General features: G+C 45.5%; 1 protein-coding gene across 2 annotated transcripts in view; it reads left to right on the forward strand.

The window, feature by feature from the left end:
• Window positions 1-20,447, forward strand: part of LOC126541454 (gonadotropin-releasing hormone receptor-like) — a 60,079-nt gene extending 39,632 nt beyond the window's left edge. The window contains exons 1-3 of one of the 2 annotated variants that reach the window (XM_055076921.2): window positions 7,044-8,110; window positions 8,873-9,868; window positions 16,296-20,447. In XM_055076921.2, the coding sequence (XP_054932896.1) occupies window positions 9,077-9,868; window positions 16,296-16,685 (1,182 nt within the window). In that variant the 5' untranslated portion in view covers window positions 7,044-8,110; window positions 8,873-9,076 and the 3' untranslated portion in view covers window positions 16,686-20,447. Of the gene's footprint in view, window positions 1-7,043; window positions 8,111-8,872; window positions 9,869-16,295 lie in introns of those variants that run through there. The other variant, XM_050188190.3, reaches the window with a different exon arrangement.
• The last annotated feature ends 1,885 nt before the right edge of the window (window positions 20,448-22,332 follow it).

Consider the following 22,332-nt stretch of genomic DNA (forward strand, 5'->3'; position numbering starts at 1 on the left):
TCTTTGCTGCAGTTCGAAGAGTTCCAAGACTCCTTGACCGATCACGTTCAATGTACCCTTCTACTCTCCAGTGTAACGTTCTATTGTAATGTTCATTGCAATCAAAGTGAACAAAGTATGCAGCAGTCACGCGTACACAGGACCGATGCGAAAAGCAAGGCGTTTTATGGTGTCATGCAAGGTAGTGTTTCATAGAGGGCACGGAAACAAGATTTTGTGATTGGCACTCAGGACCTTGAAGCTACATAAGAGTAATGTTCCTACACCAAGTAGTCACTGGGGAACCGGATCAAGAAAAAAAATGCCCATACAAATAAAAACGGACTGGCGCGCACATTATAGGCACTGCCAAGTGATGACCTGCGGCTTTCCAATATCGGTAAGAAGATAAGTATGCAGTCAGAATACTTTACGACCCATATAACCAGTGTGGCTGAAACATTCAGACTAGCAGGAACAATTAGGAGAGAGAGAAAACTCACAAGAGAAAAGCAAAGAGGTTCTCGGCTGAGCCCGGTCGGCTACCGCGCAGTTGAGAAAGGGGAAAGGGAAGCACAACTTAAGAAGCACACAAAGAAAACACAACAAACGATGGAACGTTAAGTCACAGGGAGATGGTGGAATGAATTAGCGAAAAAAAAAAGATATTACTGAAATTCTACTTGAGATTAAGAAGGGGAGTCCGACTGGTCATATAGTGTGTACAGCGGATAATCAATGGCTTATTGGAATTACAATGTGTACAAAAAGAGGAGAACCATAGTACGAGGAAGCCAGATGATTAAATAGTGTAATGGGCCGAGGAAATTTGCAGGCAACGAATGGAGCCACGTGACGCAAGTCAGAGTAATTGAACGTTGCTGTGAGAGGCCTTTATCGTGTAGTGGATGATAAATACGATGATGATGGAGGTGAGGGCTGTGGCAGTAAGTCCACTGCTGGGCCGGACGGCATTACGTACAATATGCTAAGAAACCTCGGACCGACAGGTACAAATGCGCTCTTAGACATCTATAATAACTTATGGATAGAGGAAACTGTACCTGACTCTTGGAAAGTCGCTCGAATCATACCAATTTTAAAACCTGGTAAGACGCCCTTGTGCCTTGAACCCTTCCGCGCCGTTAGTTTGACAAGTTGTTTATGCAAAGTAATGGAGAAAATGATTGACGCGCGACTTCAATGGTGGTGTAATGAAACGAAGGTGTTGTCCAACTACTTAGTAGGTTTTAGAAAACATAGATGCACAATGGATGCAATATTAGATATAGTAGCCTGTGTGGAGCACGAGCGTGCACGTGGAAACATGACTATAGCAGTATTCCTAGACATCAAGAGGGCATTTGACACCGTTAGTCACGTTCATGTTCTGCTAAGCATGTTGGAACTTGGTCTGTCTGGCAGGTCCTTACGATGGATTTCTGAATTTTTATCAGGTCGCAAAATATTTGTTCAGACGGGTGAAGGAAAGAGTGCTGAACATATTGTCAAACAGGGAGTACCACAGGGAAGCGTACTCAGCCCCTTCCTATTTAACTGCGTCATGGCTGATTTAACGCGAAGACTGCCATCACAGTTAAAGTTTTTACTGTATGCAGATGATGTGTGTATTTGGACATCTGGGTCTAATGCTCAACTACTCCAGATGGTATTGCAAGACGGCGTAAATATCGTCAACCAATTTTTGAGAGAAAGAGGAATGGTACTATCACACGCAAAGACTGCTGTATTGCCCTTCACTCGGAGGCAGTCAAAAAATTTCACTCTTAATCTGGATGGACACCCTCTAATGATTGTCACACAGCATCTATTTCTTGGCATAATACTTGATAGGCAGCTATCCTGGGCACCCCACTTAAAAAAAAACTCGAAAACGAGGTCAATGCCATGGTGACTGTACTTCGCAGACTTGCAGGCACATCATGGGGCGGATCAGCATCGTCCATGCTGACTGTTTACAATGCATTAATACGACAAAAAATTGCATATTCCGCGCCCATCTTACACGGACTTTCCCACACGTCAGAAGAGAGACTTCAAAGACTCTTAGCTAGAGGACTACGCCTATGTCTAGGAGTTCCACGAGCGACTTCGAGTTCTCTTGTAATAGCTGAGGCTCGTCAATCGCCATTTCCAGTTATGCGAACTACAGAAACATGCCGGCATTATTTCCGTCTTCAAACCCAGCATAAAAACCACCCATTGGCTCTAGACATAATGAAACGAGATAGAAGTTATGTTCATATAGAAATTCAAAAAAATCTTCACATATTGCCAGGAAATGAATTTTGGAACTCAGACATCGAATATCCTCCATGGCTGCTTACAGCTCCAAGAATCGAATTGTCAGTAGAAGGGATATTCAGCAAAAGAGACATGTTCATTCAAGCTGCTCAACAACTAGCACTATACCAGATATATATGCGGTATTCAGGATACACACACGTCTATACAGACGGCTCCAGTACAGCAACCTCTTCAACTTCATCATTCATTATACCGCACCTCAACAAACAAGAATCATTTAAGTTATCTCGTGCGACTTCGTCCACAACGGCTGAACTGTTCGCAATCCTATGTGCGGTAAAATTTATATTGTCAGTAACAGAAGCGCAAAAATGGGTAATTTTCAGCGATTCACAGGCGGCCCTAACATCACTCCGTAGCACAAAGGGGAAAACATTCAGCGACAGTATAATATATGAAACACTTAAGAACCTCACAAAGGCAAGTGAAGCGAAACATGCAATAGCATTCCAGTGGGTACCAGGGCATTGCAACATTCCTGGCAACACAGCAGCCAATGAAGCAGCACGACAAGCGCACCTGAAAGATGATACGGCTCCGCTCCCAATATCAAAGAATGAATTACGCTGCATTATAAGGACAACGTCTTTCAACATGTCTAGAAACACTAGGTTTGACCAGAATTCTAAGAGCTCTGACTTATATCATATTGATCCATTTATTGAATTCAAATTTTCATTGCCATTAGATAGAACTAGGAAACGCTTATTCATCGATTAAGGCTAGGCACTACCTACACAAAGCATTTCTTACACAGAATTGGCCGTGCGGAAACCCCCGAATGTGATTGTGGATTTGTAGATGAAGGTATATATCACCTCCTTCTAGATTGCCCACATCACGACACACCAAGATGCCGACTTAAATCAGCGCTAAGTAAATTAGACCGCAGACCTTTCAGTTTAAGGAAACTGTAGGGCCCTTGGCCAACAACGGCCTTGCAGAAGAGCGCTTTAAAAGCACTAAAGACATTTTTTGAAGACAGCGGCATCGTTGGACGTTATTAGTGCTTTCATTGTTCTGTTCATTTCAATGTCACTCTATATGTCCATCTGTTTGGGAATTATGTTATGTTGACTGCTCTGTTGTGACTGTATGTGCTAATATATTTACACGATATATATACCACCCGCTGACTAGACAATGTGTTATTAGGCGACAGTATCGTTTGTACTTTTGAGACTTTCGACTACATAAATGTGGAGACATTTGCAATGTATATTGTATGTACCCGCTGACCCGCTGACTAGAAAATGTGTTATTAGGCGACAGTATCGTTTGTACTTTTGAGACTTTCGACTACATAGGTGTGGAGACATTTGCCATAATCTTCCTGTGGAAACGTTGCTTTATAAGTCCTGGTGCTTGTGCGAAAAGATTATTTGATATGTAACCGTGAACTCTGAATGATGTATGACGGAACCACCCGAGATAAGGAGTAGCCGGCGCCTTAAATTGCGCGCCAACATCTCCTTATATCATATCAATAAAAAAAAAAGGAGGATATGATGGACTCACCTTTATTACATAAATTTAATATGGGTTCTTTCTGCGCCCGCTGCGCCTCAAAGTTAAGAATGGAGAAAAATAATTGAGGATTGCACGCCTACGTAGTTAACAGAAGCTTTAATGTTCGTGCAAATGTTCAAGCGATGTTATGAAAACGCAATGTGGATGGTAGAAATCTTTGTACAGAATCATGGAAATATAATTTAAATTTGCACAAATGTAAGCTAAAGCCGAGGATTATGTGTAATGTAATTTTTTTTAAATTTCAGGTGGTTTTCCTTAAAGCCTAATAATAAAAAAATATCTGCCAATTCCATTCGCTGTAGGAATCGGTCCATGTGAACTTTCATTGTTGTTCGCTAAAAAAGGTCGTTTTTTTTTGTCTGATCAATTGCAATTGTAGAACGTACGACCAAGCTCTACATAGTTTCACCTGGTAACGCCTGCCTCAACATAAACATGTCGCGCCCGAACGTGCGCATTCCACGCACTTTCGGAATGACGAGGATGGAACGACAACGTAGTAATGACGACGATGGAATAACGACGAGAGCGAAACGACGAATGTCCTACTCTGGTAACGTAATACCACCTTTGAGAGGTTACGGGGCAAGCAGCGCGCACGCGGGAGAATACGAGCACGTGTATCACGTCGAAGGGAATTATTTCAGTCGTACTTAATTTCCATTTCACAAGCGCAAGCAATGCATTCTTCTCCGCGTTGCGGTGCACACTCTACTTACGTTTAGTGCAATTCTTTCTTCACACTCCAACTTCACTATTGGGTAGCCTCGCGTCGCTAATTTTCTGTTGCCAGCTCCTTCACAACCCTGCAGCTTAACGTGCCTCACTGAATGCACGTTCTGTTCTTATTTTGTTCATCTCACTTTCTTCTCCACACTTAGTTGCTTCTTTGGACTATGGTGCTCTGTAGTCGATTTTTTTTTCGAATTCCTATGCCTATTCTTTCACTTCTTGCCTATTGTTCTACTTGCCTGTCCGAGCACCTGCCTTGGGGCGTATCTCCTTTCTCGGGCATGGGCCAAGGATTGGGACATACCCAGTGGCTCACGTTGTCCACTCGACAAGGCGGCAGCCGCAAAGTGGGAGCAAGGAGGAAATAAAGCTTTCCTTGAAAACTCATGCAGACTCTCAGGTAGCGCAGTGGTCAAAGTCTGTTGCGGCATCAGAATAAAAGATTTCATAACTCTTCCCGAAACGCAGCAGAGCAAGGAATGACGTTCAGTGGTATCAAGGAGGGCGGTGGGAACAGCGCACACGTTTCTCGAGACGATGAAGTAACCGCGACCGCAATATCGCCGTGGTTACGAACGGCAAGGATTCCATTGGACAGAACATTACGGTGCATGAGCTTTAGGGACATGTGTGTGTACACGTGTACATGCGTACTATTATGCACATATATGTATCTAAAGTAAGAAAATACGTAATTCTTCTCACTGACTCTATTGAAGCGATGACAGCTACTCAGAGGCTCAGACGCCAATGAAAGGTGCTGCTGTAAGTCATGTCATTATCTTTTTCTTTTCTTCTAGCAACCTTGCTTGTAAATTCTGTCACCTGCAGCCTATTTTTCTTCGAGCCATGATCTGTGAAAGCCGGGTGTCATCTGGTATAATGTGGGCTGCATAAAGAGGCGGATCTTGGGCTCAGTAGGTTCGTGGCGCCAAGATTAAAGAAAAAAAAAACTACGAAAGAAGAAACGTAAAAGAAAAGAGAAGAAAAATGAAGAGAAAGGCAGGGGTTGGAATAATGCATAAAATCTCTAGAAGCCTATAACTTAAAAGGAATTGAAGGGTTGAACTTCCCAAAACTACACAGTGGGCTCTGAGGGGCACCTTAGTCCATGGAGAGCTCCGCGTCATTGTTTTTGATCCCCTGGAGTTCTCTAAAGCTCACCCAAATATAAGTACACGCGCGTCATTTTGTTTGTTTTTTTTATTTTCCCATACATTTTGCCCCTTTTTTATGGAGCCTGAATTGGAGTCCGTGAACACGTTCTTAAGAGCAGAGCGCAATGGCCACAGACCCACCGCGACGGGTCACAGGGTCCTCACTTCGAGCAGCTTAGTGCGACGCAAGAAAAAAAAAAAAAAGCAATGCCAGGGTTCCATATGTCTTCCCGATTGAGTTACTGACGCTGCGCTCTTCCTGCTACGCGGTGGCAGGCTTCCCGGACACACACTGACGCAAGCTGACGGAAGTCCCCAATACTGCAGGCGATAACAGAACCTCTTTGTCAGGGAACACTGAAAGCGGGCGCGCGCGAGTGATGCGTGTGCCCGAGGCGAACCGCCGAAGGAGTGCACCCCCCAGCTTCAGTTCCAGTGCTTGCGGTCCCGGCAACAAAGATGTCGTGCCATGGCCTCATCTGGAAAGGCACCACCAGGCGAGCGACGAAGAGCATCGGGCCATGAAAAGTAATGTGCACCTCGTGTGCCGAACGTATTATTGGGCCGCTCGTCGCCACCATTCCTTCCGCTTGTATACCAAGGTCTCGATGCGTGCCTGTCCAATCATATTCGCGCAGAACGACGCGATAGGAACGCATATAAATCAGCGTATTCTCGTCGCAGCGTGAAGCACTGTTTTCTGGCTGGATATATCAATATTCTGTGGAAATACCAGTGATATATGGTTTTGTCTGCGTTGCTTGTATTTTACGCTAGTATAAAGCGCTTGTAGGCTACAGCAGCTGCACAAATGGCAAATGGTTTCGTGAATGTTCTGTCACAGCCCTGTGAACAACGAATAATTTTAAAGAAGAATTTTACCGGTGTCTTGAATATCCGCCGTAGAAGCGGTGCGTCAGCGAGATGAAGGCAGCGTAAACATTATTACGTTGAAATAACAAAGTCAAGTTTGGAACAGACATGGCTGAAAGAAAAATATAAAGGATGGTATAACAAGTAAAGAAAAACAAAGTATTTATTTAGACGGGTGAAGGAAAGGGGGCTGAATATGTTGTAAAACGGGGAGCACCACAGGGAAGCGTACTCAGCCCTTTTCTTTTTAACTGCGTCATGACTGATCTAACGAGAAGACTACCATTACAGTTTGGATTTTCACTGTATGCAGATGATGTGTGCATTTGGACATTTCGGTCTAATGCTCAGTTCCTTCAGATGGTATTGCAATATGACATAACTATCACTAACCACTTTTTGTCCTTGAAAATGTGTAGAAATCCCTGGTTTGACCGGAATTCTAAGAGCTCGGATCTGTTGCAGATTGATCCGTTCACACTTCAATTTTAAATTCTTGGATTTTTAAAGGTTGAAATCCCTATCCACTTAGATAACAACGACCTACTGCAAAACTAGAACTCAGTATGCCATCTCGGTCGACAAGGCATCCTGAACACTGGTTTGTTTCGAGGTCGCGCACAAATTGCGGCTTCCAGATGTTGTTCTACACTGTACCAAATACACTCAATAAGTTGAACTTAACCCAATAGGAATTGCGGGTCCTCCTGAAAACAGCCTTGTACGATCTACTTCAATCATTTTTTCACTGTTTCATTCATTTCTTTTCTTGAATTTGAGCTCTTTAATTATCTATTCGCTTCTATAAAATTTGTGTTGTCATGTGAAAAAGGAAGAAACGTTGTGAACGCATATTTTTATTTTTATTTTTTTAGTTGGAGATTATGACGTATGCTTAATTTTCTACAATGATCGTCTGGTATGTGTTTATATGCAACTTGTAGTGCGTTTTTCTTAAGTTTGTTTCGGCTAGATACGGAAATCGCCTGCCGTCTGTACTGCCTTGTTTTATGAGAGGGTGGGGCCTGTCAAACTGCCTTATAGCAGCTTTTAAAGCAAAAGCTTTACTGGCCGCGAACTTGCGATTTCGCCATGGCGGTGCTCCGAGGAGGCGCATGACATCACAACGCGCGCCTCTCCGCGGATATTTCTCTCTCTCTGTCTCGCTCCCTAGTCACTACTGCGTATGAGCCACTAGTAGCACCGAGCCACAGGTGTTCCGCCGCTGCGCAGCGCCGCGCCTTTCGACCGCCGCCGTTTGGTATGACGTCGCACCGCGTTTCTCGTCGTTGCGCTCGGCTCCGCTCGCTTCGCCAGCTGCGTCGCATGCCTGATAACATGTCGGGGGATTGAAAAGGAGAGCTCGCGTGCGCCGCAACCACAGTTGAGGCGGCAATATGCACGGCGACAATTCTGATAAGCAGCAAGAGGCCTGGAATCGACATCGGAACAAGATGAAGAGGGAACGAATCGCCCAGGAAACAGATGAACAGCTCGCCGAACGACAGGTTAAACGCTGCAACATAGCTAGACAACCCGACTAACCTGGACTTGCAGTCTAGATTAACCAACGCTAACCATGCTAAAATTCTCTGTTTTTCTAAAAAATAGTGTCTCCCTATATAACCATGCTATGCCTTAGCTTTTGCTACGCATATCCTGGCATAGCCGAGCTAAGCCACTGCCAATTTTTTCCTACCCTTCTCATCATACCATGTGCTCCTTGCATGTTGCGAGAAATAAAGTCAAATTGAAACTCGAATGGTCAGAATGCGTCTTTTCTTTTTTTCTTTTTACGGCTCCCGGCTTCTATGTGCGGAAAGGTGGAATAGGCAGCCAACGGATATAGAAGCGTTTTCTACAAATCACAAGTGCAGGCTACAGGCTTTATGCAATATTGTCACTCGGTTGGAGACAATATAACTCAGTAACACACATTACGCCCGTTTGTCTGAGCAATACGTGCGTTTGAAGTAAGAAAACTCTTACGCCAGTGGACAGTTGGTAGGGACGTTCACAGATCTGTTGGGGGGGTGCTGGCTTTCTTTAGTCTCTCTCTCTTTTCTATTACTTTTGGCAACTTGATTTGGACCATGTGGTGTTTTAAAATCATGGCGTTGTTGAAGCTAAATTGCGGCTGAAGCGTTAGATTACTCCGGTACATAAAAACAAGAGGTTTGAATTCCCCGAAAACATATGAAAGCAGTTTTGAGAAATTGTCGCCTGCATCAAGTAACAATCAAATTGGTTTCTTTCTCTTTCTATTACAGAACTATCGGAACAGCCAAGAGCAATGACGAAGAATGATCTCTGCAGTTTGTTCCAGTGGAGCATCGTGTCCACACACCCGTCCTCCAATGGAAAAGAGGATTTGAAAATCTGCTGTTTCAATAGTGTATTAGGTGCTGTTATCATAATTGGATCAGTGCTTTACCAAAGAATACGAAATTTTAGAAAGGCGGGGCTCTGTTAATATGACAGCATCGTCTGTTGACTCCAATGTAATGGAAGATGCATTCGGGAACATCTCTTGTTCCATAATAAAGGCCGATAGTGTTGGAAACGTCAGCAATGCCACTGCCGCCGGCTCGGACGATATCCTTGGTCCTCGGTACCACAAGAGAGTTCGCATCGTCATCATCGTCATCATGATAGTTGCGTCTGTCGTCGGAAACACGGTCGTCTGCTGGAAGCTCGTCTTCAAGCGACGCCACAGGCGCGTGTCCAAGGCAAGAGTGTTGTTCCTGAACCTCGCCATCGCTGACCTTCTAGTGGCCTGCATCACGATGACGTCGCAAGTGGTGTGGGAGGTGATGGGCCGCGTTTGGATAGCCGGTGATGCTTTCTGTCGCTTCTTCAAATTTATGCAGACGTTCGCGCTGGTCTCGTCCACTTACATGCTAGTGACCATCGCGGTGGACAGACATATCGCAATCACGACGCCGCTCGCGCCCAGCCCGGACCCCTGGAAGTTGGCCGCCTTGACGTGGCTGGCTTCGTGCATGCCGTCGTTGCCGAACGTGTACGTGTTCCATAGTGTGGAAGTCGCGCCGGGAAAGTGCTTCTGCGCGTCAATCTTCTACGACCGCGGCACGCCTCTATACCACCGCCAGATCTACATGGGTTTTGTGTTCTTCATGGTGTTTGTGGCCCCACTCGTGTTGCTCTTTACATTCTACACAGGAATCCTATGGACGATATGGAAGCACAGTTCCAGAAGCGCCAAAATGGGACAGCAGACAAGCTCTTCACTGCCACGTGCCAAGGTGAGCTCACCATATATAGAGGTTTCCTATATGAATGTGTTGAACCACTTCAGGTCATCACCTTTCAGGGACCTGCTATATGGACTGCCCAGAATTTATTTCCTGGCTCTGATGCTCAAACCATCAATGAAAAGCTCTTCTATTTCTGTTGTCAGTACGACATTATCCTGTTTTATGCTTGGTGCGCTCTCTCAAAGTCATTTGGCCCTTACTAGGTTTTAATACGGTTGCTCATAAGAAAATGTCGTGGTGTTAACGGCGTCCAGAAGCACTCACATGCGCTTTCAAAGCGAAGCGTTCTCTGCCTCTTCCCCCCTACTCTGCGGGTGGCTGATGGCTTACGCTATAGGCCTGTCCCTGATATAATGCAAACTGGCCCGTGGTAAAACCGAGGCCCTTTGAGGCGGCAGGTTATGTACTTAAATGCGTACTTAAACTACGATAGAAACATGCGATCGTCATCATGCCGTCGTCGCCATCTTGTGTCTTTCATAGTTAAAACGTTATTTCGTCATTGTACATATGCTGTCATAAATAGTGCCTGCGTTTCATCCCTGTGATATATGTTGCTACTTGCTGTCTGGGCTCCAGATTTCCTCAAACTACATTTTTGTAGCTAAAGTACATTCTCGAACCGGCTCCAATCCATAAATTCATTCATTCATTCATTCATTAATTCATTAATTCATTCATTCATTCATTCATTCATTCATAGTACGTTCCCGTCATTTCGACGCCATAGTTCAGAATAATATTTCGCTGAGCTGGTTTTTTCATGGCTAAACACAAGACGAAATGCGCGAAATGCCAGCAAGTTTCCGCGTATCGCATCCACATATCACGTGGCGGAGCTTCTACGGGGCAAGCAGGACGATGCCTCAATGGGCGGGCCAGAGAACATGCTGCCTCATTCAAGGCAACAGCAACCCATGGACACTTAGCGGCTCGACGCAGATCCTGTGCGTGCCAAGCCCATTTCCCTCACGTCAGCGTTTTATGAAAGGGCAACAACACGCAAAAGCTTGAAATCCGGGAGGCTCTCGAGCTGTCTTAAAGAGGAGAACATGTGTGTCAGCACCACCTCAGTATAGCTATGACAACTTAATAAAGAGCATATCTTTCCGTCGGGTCTCTTCCGATCATGTATCGGCCCCATGTATATTCACGTATATCATCACGTACCATGTAATTTGCGTGGCCGATACGAAGTTCAGATTTTGTGCATCTGTTCTTAGTGTTTTTGCGCGTGCTCTAATTTATATAAAGCCGCATGCGCCAAAATAAAACTCAATTGTTATTTCAAGCGATGTTCTTGTCAGTCTTTCTTTTTCCCTTGTTCTTCAGTTGAGTTGTTCAAATTGCTAGCTAGTATCGCTGTATAATTGCTAGTATCGCGGTATAAACTGAGTACGTCTACCCGACAGGACGGACACACTCCACGCACGCCTACTTTCTCTGGCTATCGCCGATCCTCTTGGCCCAAAAGTTTCGGACCGCTTTCGAGTTGACCTGTAGCCCGTGTCCGCTAGCTATCCCGTTCCACTTGCACGCAACCGGCTGATAATGAGCGCCGTTATCGCATATTTTGCGTCATGTAGGTCGGTGCGGTCTTGATAACGCGCAACGTATGTTGTGCTCTGTGCCAAGGTCCTTATGGCATCGGCTGTTGTTACCATATGGAGAGTGACGGGCTTCAGACCACACCCCGTTTTACGGGTGGCACACGAACGGAGCGATTGCGGCAACCTTTGAGAGGTTAAGTCCGCCTGCAGCAGACAACACTCCTCCCCCTCTTTCTACTGCGCCGAATCAACTACTACTCAACGTTTCGCGACCTATGTTACCGCGACCTATGACGGCCCACCTCGCCACGGGAGCAGTGGAGAACTAGTGAGGGAAAGCCTGCGCATAGGACGATGTTTATTTAGTTGCTACGCATGGTACGAGTAGCATGCCAAGATAGCTTTTCGACGAATTGCTAACCAGTGAGGCTTCGAAACGGCCACGGCTGTGGCATGTGATAGACAACTGTCGCAATAGGGGAGTCCTTTTCGGAAGAAGTCAGGGACGCCTTGCTAAAACACTACGACACCGGTAAGCAAAAACGCCAGTTGTATTGAACTGCGAGATTGTCAGCGTTATTCTTTCTTTTAATGCTGCAGACTCTTGAACGGCATGACGATGCTTGTGTTAAAAGTAATTTTTCTCGCCTCTCTAGCGAAACGCTGAAGCTTGTCGGAAACTCGATCTATGTTGCCGCGCAGACTTCGGGCGCTTGCCGTGATTCGCACAGAAGTGCTCTTCGTGGCGATCCTGCGAGAGCGCGTTTGTATGTATTTATTGTCCCGGTTTACGCACACGCCACACGCTCCTTGGATTTGTTTCTTTATGGCGTGCGGTTGCTCTGCGCAGTCGAGTTGTACAAGTATTGCTTTAATTATGCAGCCGTGAGAAAAAGAAAGCTGGCATTCCTTTAGGTAATTAAGCAGAAGCTTAAGCTCGGGTGCTCCAATCTAAATACGTGTAAGAGATGCGTGTAAGAACCATCATGGGGATACATAAATCTATCTCCGTCGACACGCAGCGTCCATTATGGCACAGTACCGAGCCGCTCGCGAGTTTTTGCGCCCCCATATGCGAATTTTTTTTACAAAGAACAACACAAAAGATAACAAGTGCGCATGATTTAGATGCTTAAAACGCAGGAAATGTATCTATAAAATAAAGATGTGATAAGCAGGGACAAAACAGTGCTTGTGTTGGTAGTCGCAAACTACCGAAACTGGCTGAAAGTCCCGTGTTTTTTGCCAGCAACATTGGTATTCGCAGCGGCGGAAAACGCGCGGCGGCAATGCATGTGAAACCAAGCCTCGCGAAAAGCTTCGCAGCGCCGCGCCGCTGTTCGCTCCGTTTGCTCAATCGCTTGCATGTGAAACAGGCTTTAGACGCCCGTTGCTGCGGCTAACATCAACGTTGCCCCTCGTGACCAAGCGAACGAGCACAGCGAAAGACGAAAGTGAACGCGGAGCGCAGCGGGAGATGGAAGAAGTGAGTGCGAGGAGGAAAGCGGGGAAGGAAGCTACAGGGAAAGCAGTGAGGTGCACAACCGAGGAGCAGAGTATGGCGAAATTGCGAAGAGAAAAGCAGAGTGCCACAGAGACGACGAGATGGCGCCACGGTATTTGTAATCTGATTGTATGCGCGAGACGAATTTTGTAGTATACTTTCTTGAAGCCACGCGGACACCAGCGATTACGCTGGAAATTTCGGCGAGTCACGTTTAAAAGCCAACGCGCTTGACCCGCAGGTACTGGACGATTGCCGGCTTTGCTCGCCGCTGTCGTGGTGCTTGAGTGTTGCTCGTTTTGCAATGCTTCGTTCCGTTTGCAACGTGCCGCACGAGACATATTGTCCGCGCCAGCCAATATATCCTGAAATGAAAACTGCGCTCAAATTTCGTGTTGGGGAGTGTACGTGCTGCAACCGTCGGCGATTTTTTTTTCCGGTTTTATAACTGAAGTTCTGCCCGAAAGCCCACAGACTTATCAAAGTGTTTTGAAATCGTGTTTGAATTCAGAAACACTTTTCGGTACCTTCGTCATAGTTCATTTCGACTTTTCAAAAAATTGCGTAACCGTACGGTTGGGTTGTGCAGAATTGCGTGGAATACTTTTTTTCTAAGCAATGCGATCGCAGGCTGCGACATCTGTGAGATCAGACAATCGAAAGGCTAAAGGCGGGCGCTGAACACCACATTTTCTAAGTATTGCTCCGACAAACTTCGACGTTCATAATTCAGTGTAGGCGTCACAGCTTCCCGAGCGCCATTAACTTTTGAAAGATTTGGCAATAATGAGGAATAATAAATTTCATCGCATAAAAAGAAAAATGCTTTTCACGATGTTGTTTCAGACTTGCTTCCAACGACAAGGAGATAAGTTGTTTTAGAAGGTAATGAATGCAATAAAGAATACAACAGTAAGTGCCATGCGGCCAAATGACAATCGATAAAGTCATATGGGAAGGAGAGTATACAGGTAACTGTTACGAGCTTCCTTTTACTGTATTATATACTTATAATACGTAGCTGTTAATCATCGCCTGAACCATTTGTGCGTCTCTTATTTTCGGGTCGTGTATTTCGCATTGGAATATTGCATTTATGCCGTTATTTTCCTTACTTCATTCATTCTTTGACGGGTTGATGAGAATTAGGCTCAGCTGTAACTTTTTCACGAGTTCTGCGCTCCATCTCCCTGCGACGACAGTTTGTAAATATCAGAGGAAATACGTTACGTTCTGTCGTGCCAGACGCGTTAGCTTCCCAAACTCTAGCGCTGTCGTCATCTTTCACCATGGTTCAGACACATCTCGCTTATTGCACTGCTCAGTTGTAGAAGACGGAAAGCATCTGTATCAGCACGTCCTTTGCAAAACAGCCTTTAAGAAACTACGAAAAATACCCACTACAACCGGTGATGAAAAAATCGTAACGTTGTAGTCTGTCGAGGAGAAGCAAAAGTAATCTTTAGTAGTGGGCGTGGTGGGAACAAGAACAACAAAAAAGTCAGAGTGCAGGCTTCTAAGAAGATTAGCTGGCCTTCATACACGGCAGTATTCGCTGAAAGTACGAAACAAAAGTTTCGCCCCAATTCTTTCGTATCACAAGCAGTTGTGTTAGGATGACACTCTTTCTTGCATGTCACACAGAACTGGTTGTGCTTGCGGTAACCTCTGTGAAGAGTAGTTTACCGATTGTCAAGCTCAACATCTTTCTCCTGATGGGGGTTCATTCAGTGAAGTGCTGTTTGTCGAAGTAAACATCGTGTTCTTTGTCTTCTTTCAGAAGTTGCATTAACATCTTCGACTTCGTTGTAATTGCCATCTGAATTACTTTCGGATTTTTTGGAGGCAGAATTTTTTTTTGTAATCTTTCTGTTTTCCCTATCTATTTCGAATATTCTCTACGTTCGTTGAGCAGCCTCATGGCCATTTTTGCATGCTTATCATGAATGAGGAGCGTATAGCGTTGTGTACAGTGTGTGAATTCAGGTTGCCTGTCGTGTATTGCATTGGAAAATATTTCAGTTCTTTATTTTGTTTTCTTCTTGTGGATGCAGTACGTGCGAATACGTAAATGTCAGAGTGCTCCAATATATTTATATTTTTTTTATTCTGAAGCACTTGCCGCAAGGCATGTATGCAGAATGTTGCTAGCACGTGTTGTTGTCCTGTCTGTGCGCGTAGTGAGCATTGAGACATCACAAAGCTTTCCCTTCGAAGCTTACAAAGTTTTGTCAAGAGAGACACATGCAAGCGCGGAGATATGAATACAGTGATTGGAAACCCCAGAAAAGCATTGCGCGATGTCACACGAAAAAAAAAAAATAAGGACGCTGCATTGCGGTTCACTTGACAACAACAACGCGGACATCTGGGGCTAGTAAAAACTTGTGACCTAGTATTCTGTAGCAGCTGGCAGAACATTGGTGTGAAAAGTCCACACGTTCAAAGTAATCAGCCGTCCTATTGCAACTCTTGGTGCTTCGCGGCTACGGACTGAACTTCGTGGCACGTGCAAGGTTTCCACAAAACGAAAAAAATAAACGTATGAGCCCCTTCACTCCGGAAAGCCTATTGCGCGCATTCTACGTGGTATACGCACGCTTCCAACTTCTTTCTCCCCTTCTCCACTTTGCCGCTGCTTGTAGCAAACGACACTGCCTCAAGCATTATTTTCAACATTTCTCGAGTCTTTTTGTTGCAGCCAATTTATTATTCTGGGCTACCTTAATTTTCCAAGGCTTAGTACTAGTGGCTCCATAGAAGCAGTTACTCTGTACCTTGCCCTTTATCGTGGCACCGCAGGGGCTGGAGATTCATACCTCCACGTGTCTTTGCCGTTACCGTTTCGCAAAGCTAGGGACTTTTGTGTACGCACACTTTGCCCCAGGGTAATGACAAAGAAAGAGGAAGCGCCGCCGCGAACTCAAAAAAAGGAAGTAGAGCAAAGTGACAAATACGCAGGCGCGAAATGTGACATGTTTCAAGGCTAGCAATAGGGAAGATGGAAAAAGAATCAGTGGAGAGGGAGCACTTACGACATAATAATGATATGGTGAACGCAAAGAAACCCAAACCTTATTCAAATTTCACGCGAATAGCAACCTTCGCGTGCAAAAAATCACAAGGCAGTTGAGGAATTCTTCCTTACGCGGAGCATGGATAAAGAGAGAACAAGAACGGGGAAAAAAAGTGAGGTCGAGATTAGAGAGCGGTTGACTTTCATAAACGATTCACACGTTGTCCTAGTCAAAAGCTTGACTTTTAAACCTCTATATAGCTGGATATTTCATTGTGGTACTGTTATTGTAGTTGTGCCCTATAACTTCATAATTTACGTATCCTCTTGCATTTCTTCACGCAGGTAAAGACGCTCAAGATGACGGCCGTGGTGTTCGGCGCCTTCCTTGTGACCAACGTGCCGTACATGGTGCAGGAGGTCATCCTGGCTTTCGGCAATCCGGGCATCCTGGACGCCAACGTGGTTGCTCTCTTCGGGGTCATCTCCGCTTCGAACAGTGCCATCAACCCATACATATTCCTCTACTTTGAAAAGAGGCAGCGCCGTGGTACAGGCAGTGCCCTAAGCGGAATGCTGAAACGACTTCCCTGCCTGGGCAGCCGACTAGCTGTCACAGACAGGGGCGCTCAACAAATGGTCATGTTGACGGTGAACTATTCGGGTAGGCACTCGCGTACGATAACCACAGTTAATTGTGACTCTTGCGCATGCTCGGAGAACGCCCACTGCTGATATTGTGACGTCACTGCGAGCCTTGTAAAAGCAGCTACGGCGTCGCACGATGAGCGATGCTCAGTACAGTTTGAAACATCGCATAAGTCACCTCGTTCTCTGAAACTGCGCTATCTGCTCCGAGGATTACGTGTTGAAAATGACCAGACCCTACTGCTTGCTTGCAAGTGTCAATTACGGACGGTCATGTCAAATATTCACCCTGAAGTACATGCTACGAGCTCAAAAGCCGCAACTGCACACCCGAAGATATTACCGCGTGCTCATAAGAACCAAAATATTGGACTAATTCTGCTTGATGTCTTCCTTAAAGCCCAGTATTCGATTGGCGCTTCTATAAGTACCGGTAAAATGTGCTGTGGTGCAGGTTGTATGAGACCTACGCGCCTTTAGGTTTTAGTTGTATTCATGTGGTTGAGGGGCACCGTAGCTATCTTTGTTGTCCGAACTTCTTGTGCCAGATATCGGCCCTCATTTCATGAAATCAATTGCCAGATTATTACTCGCTTCTCAGAATATTAGAATGGGTCTTCACAATAGTACGTCATTCAGGAGCAGCAAGGATAACAGTGACGATCAAGGGGTCGCATTTGTCTCAGCAAAAAAAGGTGCTGTTCCCGTCATTGCGCACCCTCCGAAAAAGGAGAGGAGTTGCATAAACCAAATTTTTGTAGGTACCTGGCTAGGCCAAACTTTTCTTTTCCGCCTTCCTTTGCTATCGAACCATTTTTTAAAAATCCGAGCGCACCTATACTCCGTTTCATACATCAGGTGCAATGATGTGGAGGCTAGAGGTACCTTTTGTAGAGGCCGCGTTCTCCCAGAAATAGTTCGGTGTCTTTTGACCGATTTTTGTGAAAATTTTCTTTATACAAGGTCAGTTCTGAATGAAAATAAGAATTTACCCTAAGAAGCAGACAAAGCATGCGCTCATTCGGCTTCTAATACGTTGTTTCATATCAATTTGCTTTTCGCTGTTCTTTATTTGCATCCCGTCGCAGCAGCCTCACGTGCATGCTCGCGCGAGCAAACGCCGCTGGCGCCCAGCCAAGAGCAGACGGAACGCTCGGAGTGATAAAATTTGGAGACCGCACTACTTGTGTAGCTTCCACAGCGTTGCACTTGATGTACGAAACGGAGTATAAGCACTTCTTATGACTTGTGAATGCGAAATCGTTAATGAACGCCGCTGAGCGGTCCTTCGAGTTATGAACTCCTCGCGGGCAAGCGAGCACGTTGAGACACAAGGCCAGTGCACTTCAATCTGTGACGGGATGCTACCTTCCCCGACTGCCATAAAATATAATGGGGACGCTACTGAATAAGCCGCGGTGATTTTGACGTCACTGCTTTCGTCACGCCGGGCTTGTCGATAGAAATTTCGGTCTAAGTAGCATGATGTCATCAAGCAGAGTGCACAGATCTGCTATGTAGGAGGCGCTTGTTCAGCCCAGTGGGTAAGACGCCCGGCTTGTGAGCGTAGAGTCGCAGGTTGGAAACTCACTACCGCAAACATTTTTCTTTCCCAATTTATTCGGCTTTTATTGCGATAGCAATTATATGGACACTCCAGGCGCATTTCTCCCGTCGCCTTCGGCGTTACTGTCACCGTCGGCGTCGCCGTAAGGTTACGTATGAGTGAAAGCGTGTGATGGTGAGCTGGCGAACACAGTTTAATCTCGCGTGCGCGAACGTGGAACGCGGCCCGCATGCGAGCCCTCTCTTGTGGCGCGCGAGCCATATGCGCGAGCCAGGGGGGGGGTGAGGCGTGGGAGGAGGCACGTTCTTCTCCGGCAGCTGCTACGGTGCCTCGTTGTCCTCCTCACCCGCCGCTCCGTACAGCGTGGAGAGAACCGCGGCGTTTCCTACGGCGTTGGCCACGCGAATCGCACACGCCATAGCAGACGCCTTTGGCGGACGCCGTAGGGACACGTTGCCGGCGCCCATGTGTCTTGAAGTGGTCCGCGACGGGGCTAAAGTGCGTGTCCGCGCGGGCCTCATCGTCAAAGTGATCTGCGATGTTTTCAGAGTACGCGTAGTGCCGGTAGCTTCGTATGCGCCGTGCTTTTCACGTTTCGTATGCGTTGAAGCGACAGATGCACGGAGGTCAATTGGCTCGCGGCTACCTGCCGCGGTTCCTAACTCCAGCGTTTTCACAGTCAGTTCCCGCTGTCATCGCGCGATGTGTGTTCATGTTAATCTGTGCGCACGTGACATCGTGCTGGTAAATTTAGTTAAAACACGTTGACGGGCTAGTTGGTTTGAATCCATGATAGAATGTGTAAGCGCGACTGAACAAGGACGTAGAAAGAAGCAGACACACAAAGTCGTCGCTGTCTGTTTCTTCCTACGTCCTCATTGAGTTATGCTTACACATTCTATTATTGTTAATTTAGTTAGTAAGCGATTATTAACAAGTTTGTACGGCCAATAAAACTACTATCCTTACTTCGTACAGCCATGTACTAATTTGCTGTAGCAATAGGGGCTTCGTTTTTCCGGCAGAACTGCGAATTTTTTCATACAATATTTTCCTTATAGCGATAAGCAAGGCGAAGTTACAATGCAGGCATAGACCTCGCGCGGACGATGTAACGCGCGGATAACACAGACATCCGAGAGCGAGGGCGACGTGGCATAGTGTCGTGGCGATGCCTTCCCCCTTCAAGCAACACCTGGCTCGCCAACGCAGCAGCAGGTGTACCCTTTCACCCGGTCTGCTCCGTTGATGCGTGCACGTGACGCGGCGTCGCAGCCAATGGGAATTTAGGTGCCGTTTCGCTTCTACAGACGCCAGCTTTTTCGCCCAGTGGGCCATTTGATGCTTTCGCATCAAACAAGAGACGTTTTGTGTAAAGCACTTTACAGGTTCAGCTATTGGGTTCGTGTTGGCAGTGCCACAGCTTCGTCACTTGGAGAAAGCACGGCGGGTCATCTTTATTGTCCCAGTTTTGTTAAAGTGCCTCCAAGTTCACAGCCACGCACTACATACATACATACATACATACATACATACATACATACATACATACATACATACATACATACATACATACATACATACATACATACATACATACAGAAATTGAAAAGAAATTGGAGTACGCCAATAGATATCTCTCTAACAGGCGGTGCACCGTGCCAAAGGCCTTTATTAGGGGCATGAGGATGTTCTGTCGACGTGACTCACAAAGAAGAAACGTTCATCAAGCTAGTCGCAGTAATTGTGTGCTAATGTGATGTACAAAACGCGTTAGATGTTGTTTGAATATTGGCAGGCGTCCTACGTAATAGGAAGAACGCTTACAGTCGTACTACTTATCAAACAGGGAGCTTTTTTTTCCACCTTGTAAAGCTAGACGATACGTGAATAACGGCTCAGAACAATTAATTATCCGTCCTTCAACTCATTGATCACTTCTGGTGCTGAAGTTAGCCGCCTGGAAAGGCAACACCAAATCTACGCTACGTTTTAAACTATCGTGTGCTTTACAGAACAAATAGCCTCTTACACGCTAATAGTGGTTCTTTCCCTACACGAGTGCATAGTGGGCATAGCGTTGCAGTCTGATTACTTGAAGCTGTATACATAATTTAACTATGTATGTGCCTACCGGCGCCTCCGAACTTCGAGCAGAAAATAAAGAAACAGACTTGAGGCATGTTTCCCTAAGAGTGCTTAATTACTGACTCGCACAAAAACATGTGTCAAATTTGTACAAACTTGAGTGTCACAAAAATAAATATGATGTTCGTCCAATGCGTTCCGTTTGTTTTTCTCCTTTTCAATTGCGGTACTGTGAAGCTATTGTCACGGTGTTACGAGACGACCGACAACAACGACGATCATCAATGGGACCAAGAATACGATGCAGGTATAGGGTAGTCTGTCCGCCCCACTGGTGGGTTGGGGCATACCATTAGGCACCAAACCAAATCAAACCAAAATGGCTCTGCACCATGATTGCTTGTAAAAAAAAGGCTTTTTCACTGATATACGCTGCCTGTGACATTTTGATAGAGGCCTGCAATACTGAAGCAGTGTCAGATATAGTGGTAACAAGTCGCCATCTGGTACACGGGGGCACTGTTAGAAATGCAGATTAAATGCTTCCGGTGGCAGATGAACAAAATCAGCACAACAGAGCGGGATTTGCAGCGTCAGGAAGGACGATGAATCGGGCAAGACAAGTTGTACGACACCATATATGTACACGCAGGTGCCACCCCACTTTCTGCTACACCTTATCACTTCAAACCAATACATACGAGAAAGATGCTGCCTCTTAACGACTATATTGGTTTATCACTGTGAAGTCAGATGGCATGTTTAGAGAATGCCAACAAGCTTGCCGGCAACAACAAAATAAATAAATAAATAAATAAATAAATAATAAAAGGTGCGTTAGAGTGATTTCGGTTAATAAAAACATGATAAAACAGTTCACGTGTATAAAATTTGTCATTGCGCAGGCTCTGTGTAAACGTAGTGTTTTCAAGAATTCATGTCGTCAACAAACTAAACATCATTTATTAACCTGTCATTTCTATTATTACTTCACTCACTAAACGGTGTCAACACTTAAATAATATGATAAGAATAAAGATCATGAGTCATGGTCCATAAGCACGTAACTGCACTCGTCAAATGTACGTATCGATAGATACAGTTTTTATCGAGTGTCAATGGATTAATCGGTGTCTTCGTCATTCTACGGTGACAATTTTCTGTTTATCAGAACCCTTGTCAGGCCGCGAGCATATCAGAAAAACCTATAAGATATGCGCTTTCATGTAAGTGAAATAAAAATTACGCAGAAAGTCCACTGGAGTTGTCTAAGTGTGCGTAAACATTGCACCTCTTGCTCATCTCCACGTAGCTGGGTGTCATCATCAATCTTATCAAACTTTATCCGACCAGTATAAACCTTTATCAACCCTTATCGGTTGTTATCAACCTTATCGCACTCGATCACGCCCTTACCAACCCTTATCGGTTGTAATCAACGTTATCGAACTCTATGCGACCCTTACTGGTCGCTATCAAACTTATTTCAAATGATCCGATTCTTATCAATTTTTATCTGCCCTTATCTGCCTTATCGCGCATGATCCGACCCTTATCAAACCTTATGGGTTCTTATCAGAATTTATTAGACCATTATAAGTCCTTATCGCTGTTTAGCGCCCTATCCATCCTCGTCGAACCATTTTCAACCGTAATGAGAACCATACAGCCCCCCATCACTCCTTATGAACCTCATCAACTTATTGGCTGCTTATCTGTGCCTGTTGCGCGACGTGACGCGCATCAGCCCTCAGAGATCATTGGCGTCTAGGTCGGTGAAGGAACGCCCCAACGGAAGGCGCATCGCACAAATACTCAAACGCATCGGGGATGTAGCGGGTTTGCCATAAATTTTCACGAATTCAGAATTTCCCTGATGTCTACAATGGGCGAAGTCTGCTCGACATGTCCTAGGGATGGCTTTTTATCCCACCATCACCAAATCTTTTGGCAAAACCTTCACAGAAACTGTTCTCCATTGACATTTGTCTTTTATCGCCGGTACAACACATTCATAAGGTCCAAATATATTCAGCAATTGCAAGCGTGGTTGCTTGGCCCAGTGGGTAAGACACTCGG

The sequence above is a fragment of the Dermacentor andersoni genome, chromosome 2 (genome assembly GCF_023375885.2).
Source record: "Dermacentor andersoni chromosome 2, qqDerAnde1_hic_scaffold, whole genome shotgun sequence".
Lineage (NCBI taxonomy): Eukaryota > Metazoa > Arthropoda > Arachnida > Ixodida > Ixodidae > Dermacentor > Dermacentor andersoni.